Genomic DNA, 24,088 nt, shown 5'->3' on the forward strand with positions numbered 1-24,088 from the left:
AGACCGGTGTCTTGGTCTTGTCTGAGAGGCAGGGCCTGGGAGGCTGGAGTGCAGGAGCCTGGGCTCTTGCTGGGCTAGTCCTTCCTCGGGAGCCTCTTCTGGTTTGAGGGACACCATCCCAGCCTGTGTCTCTCTGAGGTCTGTCTTTGCAGCTGAAGCTGGTGTGGGTGTGGAGAGGTGGGAGGCACTGATCTAGGATTTGGGTCCTCAAGATGTCAGCAGAGGCCCAAGCAGCACATCGGCAGGACCCCCAGACTCAGGGAAGGGGGGAAGAGGGCAGAAGTAGGACAGAGGACTGATGTGTCCAGCGCATTGTAGCTCAGGATGACTGTTGTCCCAGGCTGGACCAGGGGGAGTGAGCTCCCTGTCCTTGGAGGTATGCAAACTGTAGGATGATGTCTGGGATACTCAGGGTGTGGAGGGAGGTGCTTGGCATGAATTGGCCAGATTCTCGTGTCCTTATGCTGGCACTGGCCACTAGCACTCACGACGCTCTGGAGCAGAGAGCAGCCCGGGGCACTGAGTGTGACCCTCATTACACAGGGGACAGTGTGTCACTCCACGGGGGATGGCAGGTCACACCTGAGGCCACTTTCCTGCAGACGTGGGCAGAGGCTGTCCAGGGTACCCCGAGTGTTGCCCAGGGCTCTGAGGGTCAAAACAAGGCTGAACCAGACCCCATGCCCTGCCTCCCTCCTGTACCCAGAGGCCACCATCTTCCCCATTCCCCCCCTGGCGGACAGTCCTGCCCCCTGGCCATGCAGTTGCTGGGGAGGTGGCACCCTGCGGGCATCTCTGACCTGGGTTCCACCACTGGCTGGGAGGCAGAGCCAGTGCTTCCCAGCGGCCTCACACTCTCCTGCCGAGGAGCTGCCAAGTGGTTCTTCCAGCTGCAGGCCCCAGGAACAAAGGCTGCCTTGAAGGCAGAGACGCCCTGGGCACAGCAAGCGGGAAGGAGGCCCCACCACTGTGGCTCCATCTGGCCAGCTACCAGGAGGAGCCTGTCCCTCCAGAGTCCAGGGCTGCCCCAGCTCAGGGCCCCTGGACGCTGGGCTGCAGCCCACAAGCCTGGCAGAGTCGGATCCAAGAAAGAGCAGCTTCTGGTTAGGAACAGAGGGCGGTGTGTGTCTCAGGACCTGAACCAAGCCTAGGACTCCAAGCCTCACCTTCCTGGGGAGCAGAGCTGAGTGCTCACAGGTGAGGCAGGTGCTCAGGGCTGAGAGCCAGCGTGTTTGGGAGGAGGGAGGTGTGACCCTGGGGAGAGTCTGGCTGCATGGACAGCTGGCAGCTTGGCTGAGAGGGCTGGGCACTGTGGGACCAGCACGCACAGGGCTCTAGGGGCGGGCACCCTGGGGCTGGAGGTCACCCTCAGGAGATGCAGGGATGAGGCAGGGGGGCCACCTGCGCCAGGGACAAGCCTGACCCCTGCTCGTGCGAGCGTGTGGTCTGCCCAGGACAATGAGGAAATGGGAAGCCAGGAATGCTACCCGGGATGAAAGCAGTAACGATGGGGCGACAGTGGAGCTGGGAGGAGAGCTGACACCTGGGCCGTGACTTCGGAGCTGACCTGACCCTGCAGGGCACCGCCCAGCAGAGCCCTGGGGTCTAAGGCAGACGGCCTCGTGGGTACAGGCAGCAGCTGGGGGCTGTGTTCGAGACCTCGTACAAAGGGCGCTGCACTGAGACCCCCTCCCGGCCATGCTCCAGACGTGTGGAAGGACAGGCAGTGGTCTCCCTCCACCACCCCAGCCACTCTCCTCCTCCCAGCCACCCCGCCATCCCGCCGCATCAGGAGCAGCCGCGCCCCACCACCCAGACTCAGGACACATCCCAGGGTGACGGCAAAAATAGGCTTTTATACTTTTTATTGTTTGTATAGTACAATCTTTGTGGTAGCAGGAATGTATGCACAAAAAAACAATTCAAATAAGAGTTCAGAGTAAAAAACAAAAGGATTTATCCCAAAGGACATTTAATATACATGGACTTCACAGCTATACTCTATCCACGCCCCCAGACTCCACACACGGGCTGTGGTCTCCCACTGGGATGGCCGCACAATGACCATATGAACAGGCAGCAGGTGTGGGCACGCCGAGGCCCCAGCACCGGGGACGGCAGGAGGCTTCCGAGGGCAGGGGGCCGGCCCTGCCGGAGCAGCCCCAGCTCCAGGCTGAGCTGGGGGGTGGGAGCGGGGGGCAGAGAGCAGGTGGGGGGGCAGGTGTGTCCACGTGGCCTTGGTGGCCATGGCCTGCCGCCTGCCCCGAAGCCGGGGTTAATAAAGCACTTTGTTAGAGGGCACGGGGCAGGGCACACCCAGCTGGGGTGACATTCACCGGCTGGGGGAAGTTCGGACGACAGGAAGCAGGTAGCCACGTTCCTCCCGGCCCCCGCGCCGAAGGGGGCGGTCAAGCCAAGGGGCATGATCACAGTGTCACCGCCCCTCGGGAGCGGGCAGCGGCTGCACGCCCGTCACAGAGCCAGCTCAGCGCTGTCTGCCAGCATGGCCGTTCACATCGTGTAAAGATCAACATTCACCACAAAAGGCACCTGGAGTGACGCTGCTGGGCGCCGTGTCCGACTGCGACAGAAACGTCTTCTCTAGATGAGAGGGGTCTGAGATATTGCAATATTGCACTAGTGTACTGTAATTCTGCGTCCCAATCTCAGGTCAGAGTCCTAGTGAGGTCGTAAACGAGATAAGAAATAAATGTCACTCAATTTTAATACAGTCTTTCATATCATACACATCTGTGTTGGGCGGCGAGATGTCTGAGCCTTCCGGCCGTGGCCGTGGGTACAGCAGCAGGAGCACAGAGCGGCCGCAGGCTCGGCCGCCCCCACGCCACCCAGGGATGCAGGCAGGAAGGCCACACACGGTCACACCCCGAGCTTCCTCTTCTGGTCGAAGTAGGCATCGAACCTGGCTTGGGCGTACTCCTAGGAGAAAAGGAAGAGAGGCTCACCGAGGGTCCCGCCTGCCCCCGGCACAGAGCGGATCCGCTCCGTCCAGTGCTGCCCCGGGGCCGTCCTCGCTGGCAGCCCTGCTCCCCGCCATGGCCTGCCATGCTGGCCCGGCCCTGCTGACCCGGACAGGATGCAGGACATCCATCTATGGACCGGGCGCTACCATGGTGCACCAACTCATTCACCTCGAATGCTACAGACAGGCTGACAGCCCGAACAGGCTCCTCTTTCCAAGCCCAAGGCCCCTTGGGCGTCAGCAAGTGTGGCACCAAGGTGGAAGATGGGTGTGTGTGTGCCCGTGCGCGCCACCTGTGTGCTGGGGTCACTGCTGCACACTTACTAAAAGGACACCGGGAGGGAGTGAGCACGCCTGGCCAGCGCCCCGCCCCCGGTCTGCGCCCCCGTCCGTCCATCAGTGTGGGCACAGTTTCTGAAGGACCACTCCAAATTGAGAAGTCTGCCATGCCAGCCGCCAAGACTATAGAGTCACCTTAAGAAAACTGAACACTGAGGGAGAATTTATAAACCAACACAAACTAACTCATCTGAAATGTGCGGTGTTGGCTAAAGCATGCAGCCTGCCTACCACCAGCACCGCTGTCACCCTCCGAGCTCTCCACGGCCACCGTGGTCAAGCCCTCCAGGCCGGGAAGAAAGCCCCATGAATGGCATCATCCGGCCCCTCTGGGGTCAGGGACGCTTCTGCACGGCTGGGGAGGGCGGTGTTCAACCGTTTGGTGCGGAGCAGTGCTCTGTGACACGGCCCCAGTGCAGAGTGGTCACACACTCGTCTGATGTTGGGCACGTGGGAGGCTCCCAGTCCGGGGCTATCGGAGCATGTGAATTCAGGTCTTGGTGTGGAGACAGGCTTTCACTTCTCTTGGATCAACAGCAGAGAGGGACTGCTGGGCTCTATGGTTAAGTGTGTATTTGACTTTCTATGAGAGGCAACTGTTTTCTACACTGGTCACCCCCTCTTGCAGTCCCCCCCGCAGTGTATGTGACATCACCTTCTTGCCAACATTCAGCATTGTCGGTTTAAGCTCTACCCACTGACATGGATGTGCAGGGCATCTCTCTGGGCTTTAACTGGCATTTCTTTCATGACTATATTGGCAGATGAACAGATGCTTACTGGTCATTTATCTTCTGCGTCTGTTCAAATCTTCTGTCCTTTCATAAAGTAAGTTGTTTGGTTTCTTGCTGAGTTATGAGTTCTTTAGACATTTTAAACGCAAGTCTTTGTCAGATGTAAATTTGCAGTATTTTCTCCCAGTCTGTGGCTTGGCTTTTCATTTTAATGATGTCTTTCAAAAAACAAAAAGTTGTAAATTTTTATTCAGTCCAATCTATTGTATCTTTTTTCTTTGATGTGAGTGCTGTACGTAACCTCAGAAAACCTTTGCCACAGTCATGAAGCTTCTCTCCCATTTCAGCTTTTCCATTTAGGCCTATTATCTGTTTCAAGTCAATTTCTGTGTATGGTACAAGTTCGAAGTTCATTATCGTTTTCCCGTATGGCTTATTCAGCTGTTGCCATGTCCTATTTGGCAAATCTAACCCTTCCTGCAATGAACTGTCTTGGCCTTTCTGGGGAATGCCAGTTGCCTCTATGTGTAGGAGTCCATTTCTGGGAACTCGATTCTATTCCGTCTGATTTATGTATGTCTTTACACCAACTGGGCTTCCCTGGTGGCTCAGAGGTTAAAGCATCTGCCTCCAGTGAGGGAGACCTGGGTTCAATCCCTGGGTCAGGAAGATCCCCTGGAGAAGGAAATGGTAGCCCACTCTAGTATTCTTGCCTAAACAATCCCATGTACGGAGAAGCCTGGTAGGCTACAGTCCACGGGGTCGCAAAGAGTCGGACAGAGTCAGTCGCAAAGACTGAGCAACTTCACTTCACTTACACCAATACCACATGGTCTTAATTACTGTGGTTGGTAAACTGTGAAATCAGGTGGCATGTCTTCCAACTCTATTTTATAATTATGGTGTTTTAGTTATTCCAGCGCCTTTGCACTTTCACCTAAGTTTTAGAATCAGCTTGTCAATGTCTATCAAAAGCCTGTGGGGTTTCAATGGGGTCATGGAGACGCATAGATTGGTTTGGGGAGAATGAACATTTTAAGTCTTCTAAATCCATACACATGGTATCTCTCTATTTATAATTGTCAGTGTACAGATCATGCACGTTATTTTAAGTATTTCACATTTTTTACGCCAAACTACTAAATTTTTTTTTCACAAATTGTTTCCAGCACATCGGAATGCAGTTGGCTTTTGTATATTGACCTTGTGTCCTATGATCTTGATAAACTCAGTAATTTAAACAGCTTTTCTATTGACTCTTTTCTATTTTTCCATGTACACAATCATGTCACCTATAAAATAAAGGCAGTTTTCTTTTTTCACCTTCCTGTACTGGCGAGAACTCAGCACACACACCCTGGCCGTGCTCTCCACTTGGGGCACGTGTGGGAGGAACATCTGGTCCTTTACCATCAATTATCACGGCCCCCGGTGGGCTCCCATAAAGCCCTTTACCTGGCTGAGGAAGTTCTCCGTTACTAGTTTGCCGAGACTTTCTGTTGTGAACAGGTGTTCCAAGTGACTGAATTCTGTCAAACACTTTTCCTGCGTTCACTGAGATGACTGCATGATTCTTCTTTATTCTGTTACTATGGTGAAATACACTAATGGGTGTTTCAAATGTCGATGTCAGTCTTGCATTTCAGGGATAAATGCCACTTGGTCATAAAATAATTATCCTTTTATATGTATTGGATTTACTTTTGCCAGTACTTTGGAAATGGCTTGTGTGTGATGTCCATGAAGGGCACTGATGTGCAGTCTTCTTGAAATGTCTAGTTGTGGTATCAGGGTCACGCTGGCCTCGTCAAATGAGCTGAGAAATGATCCCTCCCCCTTGATTTTCTAAAAGTTTCTGTGAGACTGTTATTCTTCCTTAAATGTTTGATAATATTCACCAGGACCTGAAGTTTAGTCTACAGGTTTTTGATTATCAGTTCAATTTAATAAATACACGGCCACTTACGACGTCAGGTTTGGCAATTCGTATCTTCCAAGAAACTGGCATGTTTCGAGCAAGCTGTCAGATCTGCAGAGTTGTTTCTCACTCTTCTACTTTAACATCTACTGACTTTGTGATGATGGCTTCTCTCTATACCTGGTTTTGGTAATGTCTGCCTTATCCTTTCTTGCTCAGTATGGCCAGATATTTATAAATACTTTTGTGGTATCATTGACTTTTGCCTATCTTTAATATTTTATATTTCAATGATTTTTGCTCTTACCTTTATTCTACTTCTATTTACTCTGGGTTTACTTGGTTTTTCACTTTCTAGCTTCTCAAGGTAGGAGCTTATGTTACTAGTTTGAGAACTTTCTTCTTACCCAGTACAAATGTTTAAGCTACAAAACCAAAAGATTCCAAACACTGTTTTAACTGCATCCCACAAATTCTAGGATGTTGTGTTTCCACTCGTTCAGTTGCTAAGCCACGTCCTTTGCAACCGCATGGACTGCAGCACTCCCAGGCTTCCCTGTCCTTTGCTACCTCCCAGAGTTTGCTCAGATTCATGTCCACTGAGTTGGTGATGCCATCCAACCATCTCATCCTCTGCTGCCGCCTCCTTTTGTTTTCAATCTTTCCCAGCATCGGGGTCTTTTCCAACGAGTTGGCTCATCACATCAGGTGGCCAAAGTATTGGAGCTTCACCTGCAGCATCAGACCTTCCAATGAATATTCAGGACTGATTTCCTTTAGGATTGACTGGTTTCATCTCCTTCCTGTCCAAGGGACTCTCAAGAGTCTTCTCCAACACCACAGTTCAGAAGAATCAATTCTTTGGTGCTCAGCTTTCTTTATGGTCCAACACGCATATCTGTACACGACTACTGGAAAACTATAGCTTTGACTATATGGACCTTTGTCAGCAATGTGATGTCTCTGCTTTTTAAGACACTGTCTAGGTTTGTCAAAGCTTTCCTTCCAAGAAGCAAGTGTCTTTTTTAATTTCATGGGTGCAATCGCCATCCACAGAGATTTTGGAGCCCAAGAAAACAAAACCTATCACTGCTTCCACTTTTTCCTCTTCTTAAAAAAATGGTGTTTCCATTATAACTCAATTAAAATGTTTTCTAATTGCCTTTTTAATTTCTCCTTTGACCCAGGGTTTACTTAGAAGTATACAGTTAATTTCCAAATTGAGAATTTTCCAGATATTTTTGTGGTGGTTGGTGATTTCCAATTAAATTGCACTGTGGTCAGAGAACTTACTCTGCAGCAAATCTGAGGGCTGTCTCACAGCCCAGCCCCTGGCCTATCCTGATGAAGGCTCCCCATTCTCTGAAAAGGATGTGTGTCCCATAGCCGCTGGGGCCCCGCGCATGTTCGTCAGGTCGAGCTGCCTGGAGTGACGTTCAGGTGTCAGACTCCCCTGCGGCAGGTCTCCCTGGCTCCACCCGCTACCGCCAGGTGTGCAGTCTACCAGGTGAAGGCACCCCTCTTTCAGCTTTGTCAGTTTCTGCCCTATGTCTTTCGTTTTGGCCATGCTGTGAGGCACGTGAGATCCTAGTTCCCTGACCAGGGACTGAACCCATGCCCCTGTGGTGGAAGCGCGGAGTCCTAACCACTGCACCACCAGGAAAGCCCCTGCCCTGTGTCTCTGGAAGAAGACAGGGGCACAGGCACTCAGGACTTCTGTGTCCCATGGGCGAACTGATGCCTGTTCTAGGATGCGATTCCTTTCTCTGTCTTTGGGTCCTGATCTGAAGTCCACTCCATCTTACAGTAACATCTGGTCATGACTTCCAATCCGCTTTAAAAAACCTGAATGTTCTCTTGTCTACAAGAGTCTGTGCGTTACCAAAGCTTCTGCCCAGCAGCAGAAACCGTCGTCACGGTGGACTGAGGACTAAAGGACCCAGCCGTTTCCCTCCGCAAGTCCCAAAGCCAGATGCTCGCTGCACTCAGGAGCACCCCCCACCGCGCACTATGGAGAGGAGTTGAACACAGAGTCTGTGCCAAGGACAGTTCTCAGGTTAGAATATAAAGACAGCCTAGCATGGTACAAACTTGCTGCAAAAAGGGGTCTCATTCATTCAGCACCAGCTTCCAGCTCTTAGGCCGGGCACTGCAGGCCGGAGGATGGGGTGGGGACAGATGAATAAACTCAGGCGTGGGAGGCACAGGCCCCCTCCCCGCTTCGCTCAGTGTCCTTTGTGTCGGGGGACTGAGGTCGGGGATGGGTCTTGAGGGTCCCGATTTCTACATACGCCATCCGTCACAGGACCACAGGGCACTCCCCTGAAGTGAGGAGGCAGCAGCTGCGGGCCCCGGGAGGGAGGGCAGCTTCCAGTGGCAGACTCAGCACCCACGCCGGTGGCTTCCACTGTGCTGCCGGGGGAGCCCGCTGTCCCGGTGCTGGCCACCTGGCGCAGGTACGCGGAGGGGGACGGTGACCCTCTGGAAGGAAGAGCCATTTACTGCCAAGCGCTCCTGTACAAGGAGGCGTTTCCCCTGGGAGTAGAAGAGAAAAACCGCCCCAGTACATACCATGTACCCAAATTCAATGGAGGAAATCTTGGCCTGAACGATGGACCAGAGTCCCCAGAAGAAATGGGACGCGAGGGCAAACCTGTAAAGACAGCAGCAGGACGCGCAGTGAGACGGCGCCCGGATGCCACTCCCTGCCTGGCGGCGCTCTGACTCCGCGTGGTGGCGGGGTGCAGGGGACTACATGCCCCAGTGACTGCAGCCGGCCCTCCTCCCCACACCGGCGGCCCCACAGGGGTGAAGCCCCGACAGCCTGTCCCAGGCACACGGGCCGACCCTCACAGGACTCACGTGGGGGCCCTGGCAGCCGTGCTGGTGAAACAGGGGTCACATGGGGGAATGAGACTTTCTGCACATGGGTGGGCGCCGGTGGCCCCCAGCGCGCACCAGCCACGGGCGGACAGCCCGGGCCTGGAGGACCTGCTGCCTTTCCCGCCCCTCCCGCCCCGGAAGCGGACCTGGGAGAGGTGCAGCCAGGCCCCGCCTCTAGGCTGTGCCCTCCCTCTGCCACCGCGAACCCATACTCCCCTCCAACAATGAAGCTCTCACTGGGGACCGAGGACTTCGGGGCTTCTGCTGCTCTTCGCCCCTGACCCATAGATGCCCTGGCACCACCATTCTGTCCGGGCCTCTTCTCCATGTCCCCTTTCCTATTTCCATCTGTTCGGGAACCAGAGAGGGAAGCTCTCTGCCGCAGGAGGAGCTGAGGGACCGCGAGGGTGGCCGCAGCTCAGAGAGAGGAGTGTGGACACTTCTGAGGCCCGCGAGGCGGGGGCTCTGTGCCGAGGGAGGGGGGTCACAGGGACTCCAGCCGTCCCTGGTACCACGCAATCTCATGAGAGAGCCCAGAGGCTAGGGGTAACTTGGGCCTCTCCACTAAAGAGATGACAGAGGGTGATCACACCGTGCTCTACACCTCTGTGGAATCTGGGGGTTTCTCAGCCTTGTTTGGAGAGCTGCTGAGGACACAGACATTCAGTTATTTCCTCGTATTACCTGATGGAGCCCCCACTCCAGGAGCAGGAGTGACAGGAGGGCATGGGCCCTGGTGGCAGGGGCTGGGCAGCAGAGTCTGTGGCGGGGATGACGGTTCGGAACGCCACCCCCACGCGCTGACCCTGTGCACAGACCCTCTCCTAACATGCCATGTGCTGAGAGCTGAAGGATCCTAACACACTCAGCCCCGAGAGCCATAACCAAATGTTCTCGTTTCTTTTCTTTTTTTTTTTTTGGCAAACTACAAGACCCAGAGATGTAGGGTTAAGAGGAAGCTCCTGAAATACTCTTATTTGCAAGGAAGCATCCCAAGTGCATGCCTTGAAGAAGGAAGCTATCATAACGGGTCAACAAAGAAAAAGTTACCTATTGACTTCCAGCAGCATTTCTTCTTCTATAACAGACTTTTCTTCATTACTGAGGTTTTCAAATTCATTTTGGAATGCAGCCAAGTAATTGGAAATAAAATGGAGCTGTAAAAAAAGTAATTACATCAGGATCAATGATTGTTAAAAATAGACGATGTCAAAGTTGCCACCACGCGCACACCTCACATGACTCTTCCAGATGTCAGAGAAGCCCGCACGCTCCTCTGCCCACGGGCAGGGATCCGGGGAGCTCGCCCCACCCCGCTGGGGTGCCGGGGTGACAGAGAACAAAAGGACTCTCCAGGCCGCACTGGCGCCGAGACCACTACTACTTCTGCAGAGGGTTGTTCAGGTAGAGTCACTCTTCTCCTCTCATCCACACTCCTGTCTCCCACTGTCTGCCCACAAAGCGGGGCCAGCCTCCAGCACACCCCCCAGCCTGGATGGGAAGCCTCGTGGCATGGGCTTGAGGCGCCAGGGCACCCTGACCTTCACCAGTTAAATACTCCCTCAGGGCAGGAGCTGGCCCGGGCATTGAGAAGGTGCCTTTTTCCACCTCTCAGATGCCTTGACTATACACTCATGTCCGTGCACTAGCAGCATCTAATTCCAGTCCAGAGAAGACACGGTTTACCCTGATGTTCTACCAGGTGGCACCATGAGTCTGTGTGTGAATTAGGATCTCTGAGAGTCCCTGTGCCTCACTATTTCATACTGTATCAAAAGGCGACAGAATGTGGCCAACCACTGCATGTTTGCTTTCGTGAAGAAGCAAAAAGCCATCAGTCTTTCTTCCAGGCAGGAACCGCTGCTAACTGGTTACCTGGCTGGAAGCAACCAGTACCTCTCCCTCCCGAATCTGCCCCTCTTCCATCCTGCTGCTCTGAAATCGGCTTCCCACACTGTCCCTCCGCCACCGGAAAGCATCCTTCATGTTCTAGCACTGTTCCAGGCAGGGGGCCGTGGATTCTGCAATAAACTTGGTACAAGAGACACCTATTAAACTCTGTGTGGCAGGCACCAAACTGAGCATCGTTCCTGCACAGTAACTCACTCCCACGACACAGTAATTTCCACAGGTGAGGAAACTGAAGCATGGAAACAGTAGGTTACAACCAGTAGTGGTAGACCTGGGATTCAAATCCAGGCCTATTAGGTTTTAAAGCCCATGCTGGAACTACCACCACAGGTGGCTGATTTCTGGGAGACTCTAAGCTGAAGGTAGCAAATGAAGATAGGAAATCTGAAGAGACTGAAACCCTAACAAAGTGTCAATTAGTGGCGCTCCCGCCCAAAAAAGTTCTAGGCCCAGATGGTTTTATGGGCAAAGTCTACCAAACTTTCAAACAGCACCATCTTATAAAAATTTGCTCCGGAAAATAAAAAGGGACACTCATTTTGTAAACTAGCATAATTTTTTATTCCAAAAGCAGGTATGAATAATTTTTTAAATGAACATTAAAGTCCTGTTTCATATATGTAAAACTGTGAAATAAGAAACTGCGTAACTGGATCCAACTGAGGATCACAAAATAACGTAACTCACTCAAATAATTTATTTTAGGAATTCCAGTAATGTTTAACATTTTAAAACACCTCAATGCATTAAAGAGAGAAAAGCATGAGATGACCTCAGGAGATGGCGACAGGGTAGGTGATCGAGACGGGCAGTGTATATGATTGTTAAAATCTCTCAGACATGGCACTTCCTTACATTCCCACTGCTGTGCAGTGAGGGCGGCCACACATCTCTGCCACCACTAGAATGAAGTCCTTCTTACTGAAAACCCCCCTTACTGGGTGCAGAGCCCCCTCTCTGGAGACGCCTGCCCAGTGTCACAGCGGCAACCTGAAGCCTACTGTGTGCTCTCCTCCCTGGGCTCACCAGCCTTCCTGCCCACATAGCATGACCCTGAGGTTCCAAACCATCCCAGTCACTTTGGACATAGGCAAGGTCATGAGGTCAGCCTGAAATGTGGCCAGAGCGGAGTGGGCAGCTCTGGCTGCACAGCAGGTCTGTATTTCAACGGCTGCCCCTGAGCATGGGCACCTGCTGGAGAGGCTGCCTGTGCCCAGCTCAGGCAGGCACTCAAGAGACCTCTCCTGAGTGAGCTGCCACAGCAACTGACCAGCTGTGTCCTCGCCCCCACTCCCTGGGCAACACTCTGATCAGGCAGGGCTCCTGGGAGAAGGCTGACCTAAAGCAGGGCTGGGCAGCACAGACACTGCTGAGGCCCTGCAAGGCTGGGCGAGTCGAGGGTGGTGTCCCCTCTGCCCAGCCTGCTTGCTTCCACATCGCACCCTACTCATCCTCAACCCAAGGCTTGGGCCATGGCTGACAAATGGAACAGAGAGCCTCCCGGGAGGAGTCCCACAGGACTGACTCTAGTCACCGGACTCCTTTCACCCAGGACAAGAAAGGGGGCTGTGGGTGCTCCAACAGCTGCTGAGTGCCCCGAGACCACCTCTGCACAAAGTGAAACACAGAGGAAAGTCAGTGACCCTCCAAAGGCCAGAGGGCAGGGCAGAAAAAACTGGAAGGAGTTACCAAGGAGGCTGTGATTGTCTCTGACTAGCTACAGGCCACCTTTGGCAAAGGGACTTTAAAAGGCTGGATTCCAATACTGTCTAACACAACATTTTAAAGCAAAAGAACCTGCTTAACCAAAACAAGCATCTTTAGAAGTGGAGCTGTAGTCAACTCTAACTGGGTAAACCAATGTATATATGAGTCACTCACTTCTCAGCAAGTGTGCACGCATGAGGCTCCTACCTGTTGCTTCCTGGTGGGGTACTTCAGGATGTTTGCTCTAAAAAAAGGGTACTTTTCATAATTATAATCATACATCCATTCACAGAAATGATTCCCAATGTCAAATCCCCTGAAAAAGAGAGAGAGGCAGACAATGAGGCAGCAGGCCTGCCACGAGCCCTCCCCAGACCCAGGGGTCCCGAGAACACGACTGTGTCAGCGACAGGACTGCCAGCTGGGCAGCCCCAGTGACCACGGCGCCTGGCCCCACTGTCCGGAGCAACTGCTCGGGAGCCCTCCTGCGGTCAGCGCTCTGAGGAGCCAATGTCAGGCCAAGCTCTGGACTCAGGAGCCTGGGGCTGCTCCTCACTAGCTCGACTGAGAACCGGGTAGGTGCCCATCTCACCCGCTGGGACGGAAAGCACCAGCCCCCAGCGAGGAAACTTGCAGCTCAGGGTGGTACCGTGACCCAAGGTCTCCTTCAACTGTTTCATACACGTATTAAAATGTTCACAGAAATAAAAACATTTGACATTACCTATAGTTGTAACTGCTGTATTCAAAGTCGATGAGCATGAGTTTCTGTTTTTCCGAATTCTCCCTGCCATCCAGCAGTAAGATGTTACCTGCAAAAGGGTTTGGATGACATGACCTTTACTCTGGGCATGTTCCGTCACCAAAGACACAGGTCCTCCAAGAGCTGGGCCAAGAGTGGTTCTGATCTGCTCAAGGCATCCTACACATGAGGCTGCCTTGCCCACACCCTGCTTCATCTGACTTGTCCAGCAATCATCAGCTAATTAGTAAAAGGTATTCTGGCTCAAACTGACATCTTATTGATGACAAGTCTTCACCAGGGGATGTTCTCAAAATTAAAAACAACCTGAAGAGCCTGGAAAGGGCCCAAGGGTGGGCCTCAGCCAGCTGTCCTGGGAGGGTCAGGGTGAGAACAGCACGGAAAGCCAGGTGCCATGGCAGTGTCGGGGAGAGAAGCCCGCCAGATGGGGCCTCGGAGGAAACTGTTTCGGTTTGAAATGACGTTGAGTGAAGTTTGGTTACAGTAAGTAGTACCTGGCATTGCAATTTTTTAAAAAAACTTTAATATTTAAAATAAATTTTTTTTTTTATTATATTGTGTCTTAGTTGCAGCATGTGGGCTCTGGCTCTCTGACCAGGGGACCGAACCTGGGTCCCCTGCATCGGGAGTGTGGAGCCTTAGCCACTGGACCACCAGATGAGTCCCTGCAGTTTTTTAAAGCAGAGAAACCCAAGGTCATTAGAAGCACCTGAACCAGTGCGGAGAGAGCAGGGGCTCTGGCCAGCACAGTGCATGCAAGGTCCAGAGGCCATGGCCCCCGGGCTGGTTGAGGAGGCCATCTTGCTCTTTAACGCTTCTTCAGATCAACAAGGTCACACGTTGACCAAAAGGAGTTAAACACTGCACAAATATGTAGCTTTGTCGATCCCAGATCTCGGTTTAGTGGATCTTCTCAGAATATTTTCCTTACGGAAATGGGATCATCTTACACATCTTTCTAAAACTTGCTCTTCCTGCTAAATGTATCCCAAAGATTTTCCTGTTGGTCTGTACAGAACTCAACCTCATATTTTAATAGTTGCACAATACACGTGCACAGCTGGGCCATAAATCCATGTATCTCACCCCCTCCTCATGGGCCCCTGGTGGTTACCACACACACACTGGAGGGAACCTTCTAAGCAGACACACAGGGCCCAGGTTCTCCATCACGGGCAGTGTTTCTTACCTTCCTGACAGTCATTGTGACAGAACACGACAGGAGATGGAGTGGATTCAAGCAATGACCTGAGAGAGGAAGGTTCTGCTGTTACTTCTCAGATCTGCAGCTCCCTCCCCTGGCAGGGCCTCTGAGCGAGGCCCCCCTGCCCGGGCGGCCCCCTGCCCGGGGTGGGGTGGGGGCCTCCTCATTGGAGCCCTCTGACCACAGAGCCTGAGCAGAGCCCTGTGTTAGGTCTGTTTGGACCTCTGGTTTCCTTCACAGCTCTCATCACAACCTGACATTATTTTTTTATACTTGCCTCCTCTCTCTCCTAACAAGAGAGAAGCTCCCTGCAGGATGTCTTGGTCATAATAGCTCGGAGCCATTCCTGATGTTGGTACAGCAGATGCTCAAACTCGTGAGAAATCAGAGGTGGCAATGCTGATACTCGGCTATGGGTGAGAGTCTAGAACCCTGCGTGCCCCGCAGCCTAGGGATACCCCTGTAGTCTCTACTCAGAAACCTGTGTCAAGCTTCCTGCTCTGTGCCCTCCCGCCCGCCCAAGCTTGGGCTCAACTGTACCCCTCATCTGCTGACGCTCTCCAGCCTGTCCCAAGGGTTCCTGCTTTTTGTTTCAGGAAAAACCTGCTGCCCTAGTCACTGACCAGGCCTGGAATTCTGGCGTTTTACTTCCTCCGTGAAGCCTTCGTGGATGATCAGAGGAAGGTGACGCCGCTCATGTAAAACTGAGATGGCAGAGTTAACCTGTTTAAACTCATCCCACCAACCCAACGTAAGACACCAGGCCTGAGACGATGCTTGCAGTGTTCACTGGCAGCACACGCAGTGACGCGGAGCGCTGACGTGTCTGGGCAGATGCACTCGCCAAGGCAGGACACGGAGGCAAACACTCACCTCAGGTTTTCTAGCTCCAGAGGCAGGTTGTAGCTGAGGAACCTGTGCAGCTGCTTCACTTTGGACTCCCCGGTAAACCTAATTCTCAGCACTTGATTCAGGTATCTTGGAAGAAAGGGGAGCAGAGGATCAGGGCTGAGTTCACCGTGGCCTTAGCTTGGGGTTCCCACTCAAGGGACCACGCAGAATCCTCAGGGCCCCTGACCCCAGAGTCTAGGAAGTTGATTTTCTGTCCGCCCAGCCTGTTCTGGAGCATTTCTGCAAATACTCTTCTTTCTTGGTTCAGGAATTGATTTTTACATGCTAGAATGATTTATTTTTGAGACCATAAGTACCAGCAGACAGCCTGTGCACCAGTGGACTGAGAAAGGCCTCTGACCCTCAGGGGAAACAAGAACTGCTCTGGAGACTCTAGGAGCCCCGGGGAAGCCACACGAGAGGCAAGCGCCTGAGCACTTACTTTTCCATTGTTCCAAAGAGCCATTTTGGTTCCTTATTGAATGGCATTTTCATACCATGAAATCTGGCCATTTTCTCAGCTATTTCTGCAGAAATATCTGGCAAACTTAATTCTTCAGTGTCTAATCGCCGGCTCTGAGATAAAAGAGGAGTGAAAAGATGGCATTTATCCAGGTAAACTTGACATGTGAGGTCACATGACCCTAGACCTAGCGTGTCTTTGGGGGCATCTCAGTCTCATCCAGAGAACAACTCCTCCTGAAAGGGCACTGTGCCCACAGACAGCACTCCTCAGGGAGGGGCAGCCACCTGCAAAGGTCCACGTCCACGTACAATCGTAACACCCCTGGGCTTGCCTTCCGGTCACCCTACCCCATGCTGAGATGCGCCTCTTCCCCGGGCTCAACGCGCCAGGTCTCCAGCAGTTTGTGACGGGACCGCACCCAGCTCCGCCACCAGCTCAGCCCCTCTGCCTGCACAGCTGGCCCGTGAGGCACGGTGCTCAAGGCGGCTGCTCACCGGAAGTGTTTCCCACTCCTGCCCTCAGGCAGCCTGGCACGAGCCGATCCGGGAGGGGACGATGCACACACGACTCCAAGCGCGGCACACCGGCTGATGTTAGGGCAACACTAACAATGGGCCAGCACAGTGAGAACGGGAGCGCAGCCCTGACTCTCAGAAACAGGATCCGAGCCAGGCCTGGCAACGTGAAGGAATCTGACGGGCACACGGGGGCAGGGGAGACAATGAGGGGAGCGGCAGCGGCCCCGCCCCTGCGGGGCAGACACTTGGCGGTGTGGTCAGGACCGCTTCCTGCAGTGGCTCTCTGGCCAGGGCCAGGGAGATGAGGCCTGGCTGGCCGGGCTTGGCTCCGAGGCAAGCAGCTTCCGAGGCCGATGCAGTGCCAGGCTCCGCGAGTAGCTGTGCCTGGAGAAACCGGGGTCGGTCCCAGAGCACCACGGCCACACTGACCCCACAGCAAAGCGAGCCGTGAGTGTTTTTGCTTGCCAGCACGCAGAAGAGCTATGCTCACGCCGCACTACAGCGCATAAGTGGCAATGACATTATGTCAAAGAGCCCCACAGCGACTTAATTACAAAATACTTTATTGCTCAAAAATACTACCCATTGTCTGACAGTGCACAGCCACCCTAAACCTTCAATTCGTAAAATACGCAGTATCTGTGGAGCTCAGCTAAACAAGGTCTGCCTGTGGGTTTTGATCTGGGTGCATGTACCTTTGCAGCAAAGACAGAGGTTTTTATGCAAATTCAATAGAAATTCTGTTTTTGTTTCCTTCTGTGGTAACACAGGCCACTCTCACTATTTCAGATCATGGTGCCCGGGCTCCTACGGTGACGACATAGACTCCGCCTTCTCTGTGGGCCTCCCCCTAGCCCCAACCAGCACCCCCGCACTCCTTACCGGGATGAACTGCTCCAGGCGGCCTTGGGGGAAAATGCCAAACAGCTTCGGCCCCAGCGACCTCTCAGCGAGAATGGCAAACATGACGCTCTCCAGGACCATGGCCTCGGCGCCCTGAAACACACGGTGGCATGCCAGACAGTCACTGGGTCAGCCATGTGCCAGGGGCCACCAGTCCTTCCGCGCGAGCCATCCACCCACTCCCACAGCGATGCTATGATTGGGCGCTGCGGCTACTGTTGTTGGTATTGTTATTAGTACTACACTTGTTATGATCCTCATCACTCCCACTTTAAACATGAAGAAACAGACTGGTAAACCACAGGCTCCGTGCTGGCGAGGGGTTCCCAGGTGGCTCAGTGGTAAAGAACCCCCTTGCCAGTGTAGGAGACACAAGAGACGCAGGTTCAATTCCTGGGTTGGGAAGATCCTCTGGAGTAAGAAATGGTAACCCACTCCAGTATACTTGCCTGGAGAATTCCATGGACTAAGAAGCCTGGCAGGCTCTAGTCCATGGGGTCGTAAAGAGTTGGACACGTCTGAATGACTAACACAAGGATGCTGGTAAGCATCACACTCTATTGATGAGAGTCGAAATTCTAGTTGAATTTAGGGCACTGGTTCCAAAAATAGAACAGTATCAATAGTTTACCACTTCAATTTAGTCTCACCCTTGGCATCTCATCAAAGGCCACACAGTTCCACCCGTCCTGGTGAAGGTTGATTTGCTTTTCGATTGAGAGCACCCAGTGAGAGTAAATGGGCAAAGGGCCCTCTGCCCAGGAAGCCATGCCTGGGATGACACCCGAGCATAAAGCAGTCACGCTTTCTGATTTCTGCTTTTACCCCCAATCCTGTCATTTAACGTTTGTTTGAAAATGAAAGAAAACACCAAGTCACAGACGCTGCTACATTCTGCCATTAGTCCTAATAACTAAGTGGGATCTAGAGTCATTCTGCCTTCAAAATCCATCTTTTGTTCTCAATTCAAATCCATTCCTAAGTCCTCTTCCTTTCAACAGCAAACCACAGCTTAAGAGTTTCCATCTGTGGGGGTGGACGGGTGGGAAGGAGCCCTACATCTCGTTCTCCGAAGGAGCTTCTGCAGGTGGAGCTTCCAGATCCATGTGTCAGGAGGGGCGGCAGGTGTGGTCTGGAAACACTCTCGGGTGGCACCAGGTCACCCCTTGTTCAGAAAAGGGCTGCGGGGACAGGATCTCAGAGAAACACTACTCACATAAAACACAGTTCTTTAAAATATACTCATTTTACCAAAACAGATGGAGAGACTTCATAGGACAAACTCACCAGGCAGGGACATGATTCTAAAGCTGGCGAGAAGAAAACAAAAAGGACCAACTGCTTTTAAAGGATATGGGACACACATTCAGGTAAAAGGTGACTCGGCCACTTTTCCTTTGGGGTTCTGGGTAATCCACCCACCACCTCGTGTGATCCCCACGACTACGGTCTGGCCATCACCGCCTTGAGAAGCCCCATCTCACTAACTCGCAGTTCTGTACATACGACTGCAACGAACCAAACTGTGTCCTCCCCTAATTCCTAGGTTCACGCCCTCACCCCTAGAGAGATGCCGTTTGGAGATGCCTTTGGGAGGTGCTGAGTTTGGATGAGGCCACGAGGGCGGAGCCCTAACAGGTCAACATCCTTGTTAAGAGGGGACTCCAGAGAGCTTGCACCCTCTCCCCGCCTACTTCTCTCTCCCTGCCATGTGAGGACACAGGTAGAAGATAGCATCTGCAAGTCAGGAAAGGACCGCCACCAGAGCCCAGCTGTGTGTTGGCGCCCTGACCCTGGCCCGCCAACCTCCAGAACCATGAACAACCACCCTGGGTAGTTTTTCCCGCCAGTCCAGCAAATGAAGACACCACCATCCAGACAGCATCGACCTGTCAGGTTCATGGATTTGAGGAGGATTTCTACGAGGCAGGATTTCTGTAGGACGTCTACTGGCAGACAGGATTTCTGCCAGTTCCACTCCTCAAACCCTTAGAGAATGACAACAAATCCCTAACAGCTCTACTGAACTAGCAGAATGTTTTCTCTCTCTCATCTGACCTCACAGCAAACGTCGGCAGGAAGTACGGTCAGCGTGGGCCTGTTTACCTCAAGTCCAGCCTCAGAGACACCCTGCAAGCGAATGGAGGCTCACATCGTGGAAAGGGGGTGCTGGGCTCAGGTCCGGAGCAGGCCATCCACAGGCAGTGGCTCCTGGCAGCCCCCTGCCCTCTGCTCAACCTCCCACCTCAAAGATCCAACCCACTCCCAACTGTTTCCAAGAGCAGGATCAGGGTATCCTCTGTCCTAGGTAGCCGGAATTCTGTCAGAATTAAAGTTTGGTTTTTCAACTTTTTGTGTGTAGAGTGACTAAGCTGGAGGGCACCGGGGACACGTACACCCAATCGGAAATGGCCCTTTTTGTCTGAAAGTTCTGGACGTGGATTTAACCCACGCCGTGACTTCAGGAAGCTCAGCGCTTTGCTCATGGCACCAGGTAGTGCAGAGAGCGGGCGCTGCCTTCAGCCTTGTCGCCGGTGCCCCTGCCCCGGGCTAAACCCACACTGTCAGGACCCTCCTGAGCACAGTCAACCAGCGCCAGGACAGCAGAGAAGAGCAAAGAAACTCTGGAGTGTCCCAGTTCTCCTTGGCATTGCTCTGCACACTGTGAACAAGAAACACCTCTGTTTTTCTGTGATGTCATAGGTCAATATTTATTCACAGCAGGGAGAAGCAGAGGGAAGAATTTGGAGAGGGAGAAAATGAAAGAACACCCCAAGTCCCAGAACGAAAGTGGGTAGGTCATAAAGGACAGCAGGTAACCTCGGGTCTCCAAACCTTCAAGGAAAGCGTGCCCAGTGAAACACGGGTGCGGGGGCCGTGACCCAGCCCACTGCCCATCACCTGGGCAGGACTCTGACTGTCCACCCACAGCCGGTCCTGCTTTCTCAGCAGAGAAGGCAATACCTCCACTGGAAACGATTCACGCTGGCTTCAGAAATATACATTTACATACTCCAGCCCCAAGGAAACAAGAACTAGACACACATGGCCACTGCCTGGACGGTGCCTGCCTTCCAGGGACAGAAGCAGCCAGAATTGAGCAGGGTCGTCGGCAGACCGGAGCACACGCAGGGAAGGAGCAGAGGGCATCCTGATGGGGTGTGAGGGCGGTGGCCACCCCGAAGTAGAGACGCGGACCCTGGGAGGGGCCGACACGCGGAGCAGAGGAACCCAGGAGGAAGGGGACGGAACCAGCCCAGAGGGGCCCCTGGGGTGCCCAGGGGTCTGGGCCAGACAGCCCTCGGCATCTGGACAGCATTACATGAACTGGCCCAAGAGGAGGAGGCAGCACGGAGCCTGAGGATGCCTCGCACTCACAGCTACGCTGTCACACTGTACATGGCAACTCAGCGCGCACACACACACACACGCACACATTCTAAACAAACCATACATGCTCACAGCTGTGCAATGCTTTCTAATATTTTCTACTCTGGTTCACTTAAGGAAGCAAAGGAAGGCTGACATCAGACGCCCCAGCGGAGGTTTACAGCCCACCCCGGGAACAGCTGATGGAGACGGGGCAGTGGGGGGAGGGGAGATGCCTGCTGTCAGGACTGGGCAGTGGTGTTTGACGGTGAACATGGGGCAGAGGAAAGTGGCCACTGGATCTGGCCACACGAGTCACTGGTAACAAAACCAAGAGGGGTTCAGGAAGCCATGGGGACAGGGCTCAGAATGCAGCTGGGGCAGAGCGAGCAGAAGTGGCTGCAGGGGCCCCAGGGGGTGGGAGAAGTGTGAGACTGCCTTTCCACTTTATCCGTGTGGCTTTATCCCTGAAAAAAATTAAATCCAGCAATAATACCCAGATTGTAACAACAATATGACCCTCCTGAGAAAATACAACAGTACTTCCCAGGTGAGGGGGAGTCTGAAGAGGAAAGGTGGGACACATAGCCACTACAGGCCGGGGAGGTGAGCCCACCAGTGACTCGCGGGCCCCCTAACCGGAAATGGAGTCAGGCCTCCTGCTGGTTTGGAGGAGAGGAGACAAAGAACAGCCATTCAAAGAGGCCCAAAGACCAACCACCTTCCCTGTTCTGACCACCAGCTGCCTACCTTCTGACCCAAGGGGATCGTAAACAAACAGCACCGACTGGCCCCGAGTGGAAATCTGGCCAGAAGGCTCCGTGGGGTCAGGCTGCCGGGACCTGGTAGGATAGAGCTCACCTAACTTGGATCAGGAGAGAAAGCAATCACCAAAGGACTGTCAGCAAGAGGCCGACACGATCAGATAACAGTTCAAAAAGATGGCTCTGGTGATGACGAAGGGAATGGTCTATGGGCAGCAAGAGTCGCAGTGGGAGCCCTGAGGGGAGCTGGGGCAGTCTGGACTAGCCAGGCTCACAGGCCGGGTAGAGAGAAACTTACAGATCCAAGGTCCGGTCCAAAGGAACACAACCAACGGACTTGCGGGTGGGACATAGCGGGAGGGGAGGAGTGACAGAGGAGGCTTCCTGCTTCTGGCCTGCCAGGAAGGACGGACTGAAAGAGAATGTGGGCTCAGTCCTGGACCTGGTTAGACACCCCGGGAGACAGGGAGCAGCTGGGGTTGGCTCCATGGGCTGGAGGAGCCACAGATCCCTGGTCTCCAGGAGAAACAAAGGACCAGGTTTGGATCAGGTGGTCTCGGAAGAGTGGGGAGGGACAAGGGGTCAGGCCTAGTACTTAAGACAAGAAGAGAGGGACTTCCCTGGTGGTCCAGTAGCTAAGACCCTACATTCCCCATGCAGAGGGCCCAGGTTTAATCCCTGGTCAGGGAACTAGATCCCACATGTCACAACTAAAGATCCTGTGTGCCCCCAGTAAGACCCGGTGCAGCCAAAGAAATAAATACTGGGGAAAAATAAAAAGACAATAGGAGGGCAAGCCCAGAAGGAAAACAAGGAAGGGATGGAGTAAAGGAAGGGCCTTTGCTTGGTGCCCCTGAGTCCTGGCCCCTCGGCTGCTAAGAAGTGAAGGGGAAACACGAACTGAAAATTCAACTTAGGTTCAGCGTCTTGGAGATCCTAGTAATCCAACAGTTTCAGTCCCAGTATAGATAGAAGTCTGTACACAAAGGCCCGGGAGACGAAAGACAGAACATCAGCTAGCTCCCCCCGACAGTGGCTGAGTCAGGGTCTCCCCTGAGAGCACACAGTCCAGACCCTCCAGACCGTGGTCTTTGGAGCTCGGCCCAGGAGGAAGATGCATGGAAACTCAAGAAAGAACGTCAATACTTTTATTCCATTATAATCTCCGCTCTCTTAAATTCCTGTTTCTTGATAATTTTAGTAATTAGTATTGCTGCTGCTGTTCAATCGCTAAGTTGTGTCCAACTCTTTGTGACCCCATAGACTGCAGCACAACAGGCTTCCCAGTCCTTCGCTGTCTCCTGGAGTTTGCTCAAACACATGTCCATTGAGTCCATTGAGTACTAGGCATCCAACCATCTCATCCTCGGTCTTCCCCTTCTTCTCCTGCCCTCAATCTTTCCCAGCATCAGGGTCTTTTTCCAATGAGTTGGCCCCTCGCATCAAGTGGCCAAAGGACTGGAGCTTCAGCTTCAGCATCAGTCCTTCCAATGACTATTCAGGACTGATTTCCTTTAGGACTGACTGGTTTGATCTCCTTACTGTCCAATCGACTCTCAAGAGTCTTCTCCAACACCACAGTTCAAGAGCATCAATTCTTTGGTGCTCAGCCTTCTTCATGGTCCAACTCTCACATTCATATACAACTACTGGAAAAACCATAGCTTGACTAGACGGACCTTTGTTGGCAAAGTGACGTCTCTGCATTTTAATACACTGTCTAGGTTGGTCATAGCTTTTCTTCCAAAGAACAAGCGCCTTTTAATTTCATGGCTGCAGTCACTGTCCGCAGTGATTTTGGAGCCCAAGAAAATGAAATCTGACACTTGCCACTTTTCCCCCCATCTATTTGCCATAAAGTAATGGGATTGGATGCCATGATCTTTGTTTTTTGAATATTGAGTTTTAAACCACTTTTTTTGACAATAAGAGACAATAAGAGAGGGATTTCCCTGGTGGTCCAGTGGCTAAGACTACACTCCCAATGCAGAGGGCCCAGGTTTGATCTCTGGTTAGGGAACTAGATTCCACATGCCATAACTAAAGATCCTGCATGCCACAAGTAAGCGTACAATGAACAAAACCAGTTTATTCACTGTGTGCAGCTATTTCTTTCATCTGCAGCGTGTGTGGGCATACACACCGCACACACACCTCCGCACTCTGGGAGAGTGGGCTCCACAGCAGCCACTCCCTGCGGACACCCTGCCTCGGAGTCTCAGGGCCAGGCGCTCTTGACCTGAAGCTCCTCTGAGCATACGCACTGCTGAGAGTGAGACCTTGCAGTTCAGAAGCAGCCTCTGGACCCGGGCACCACACCAAGAGGGCTTCCCTGGTGGCTCAGACGGTAAAGGGTCCACCTGCGGTGCAGAGGGAAAAACACTCCACCTGCCTGGGGACGGCAGCCCCTGAGCAGCACGGACGCCAGGCTGCCTCCACGTCGGAACATCACGCATGCCAGCCACCCAAGCCACTGTCTCCTCGCAGCCCAAGTGCCGTTCAGCTCCCTACAGCCCTCCCTACACCCTCAGCAGGAGCCAGGAACATGGGCTGTTCGCCACCTCTTCCTGAGGTGGCGCCCAGTACCCAGAGCCCCTCCTCTGGGACACAACCAGGACTCAGGGACAGGAAGGGGCACAGCCGAAGGGGGTCAAGGCCCAGAGACCCTGTGCCCGCTTCCTGACAGCACAGGGGCCCTTGTCCACCCAGCGCTGCCCTGCCCACCACCAGCTCAC

At 53.1% G+C, this 24,088-nt stretch overlaps 1 protein-coding gene across 2 annotated transcripts in view; it reads right to left on the minus strand.

The window, feature by feature from the left end:
* The window catches only part of CHKA (choline kinase alpha), a 57,491-nt gene continuing 35,251 nt past the window's right edge, over nt 1,849-24,088 (minus strand). For both annotated transcript variants that reach the window (XM_018042924.1, XM_018042925.1), the window contains 9 exons: nt 17,200-17,313; nt 15,776-15,909; nt 15,316-15,420; nt 14,428-14,486; nt 13,200-13,287; nt 12,683-12,791; nt 9,908-10,014; nt 8,546-8,627; nt 1,849-2,940 (listed from right to left, as the gene is read on the minus strand). In XM_018042924.1, the coding sequence (XP_017898413.1) occupies nt 2,881-2,940; nt 8,546-8,627; nt 9,908-10,014; nt 12,683-12,791; nt 13,200-13,287; nt 14,428-14,486; nt 15,316-15,420; nt 15,776-15,909; nt 17,200-17,313 (858 nt within the window). In that variant the 3' untranslated portion in view covers nt 1,849-2,880. The remainder of the gene's footprint in view (nt 2,941-8,545; nt 8,628-9,907; nt 10,015-12,682; nt 12,792-13,199; nt 13,288-14,427; nt 14,487-15,315; nt 15,421-15,775; nt 15,910-17,199; nt 17,314-24,088) is intronic.

Source organism: Capra hircus, chromosome 29 (genome assembly GCF_001704415.2).
Source record: "Capra hircus breed San Clemente chromosome 29, ASM170441v1, whole genome shotgun sequence".
Taxonomy (NCBI): Eukaryota; Metazoa; Chordata; class Mammalia; order Artiodactyla; family Bovidae; genus Capra; species Capra hircus.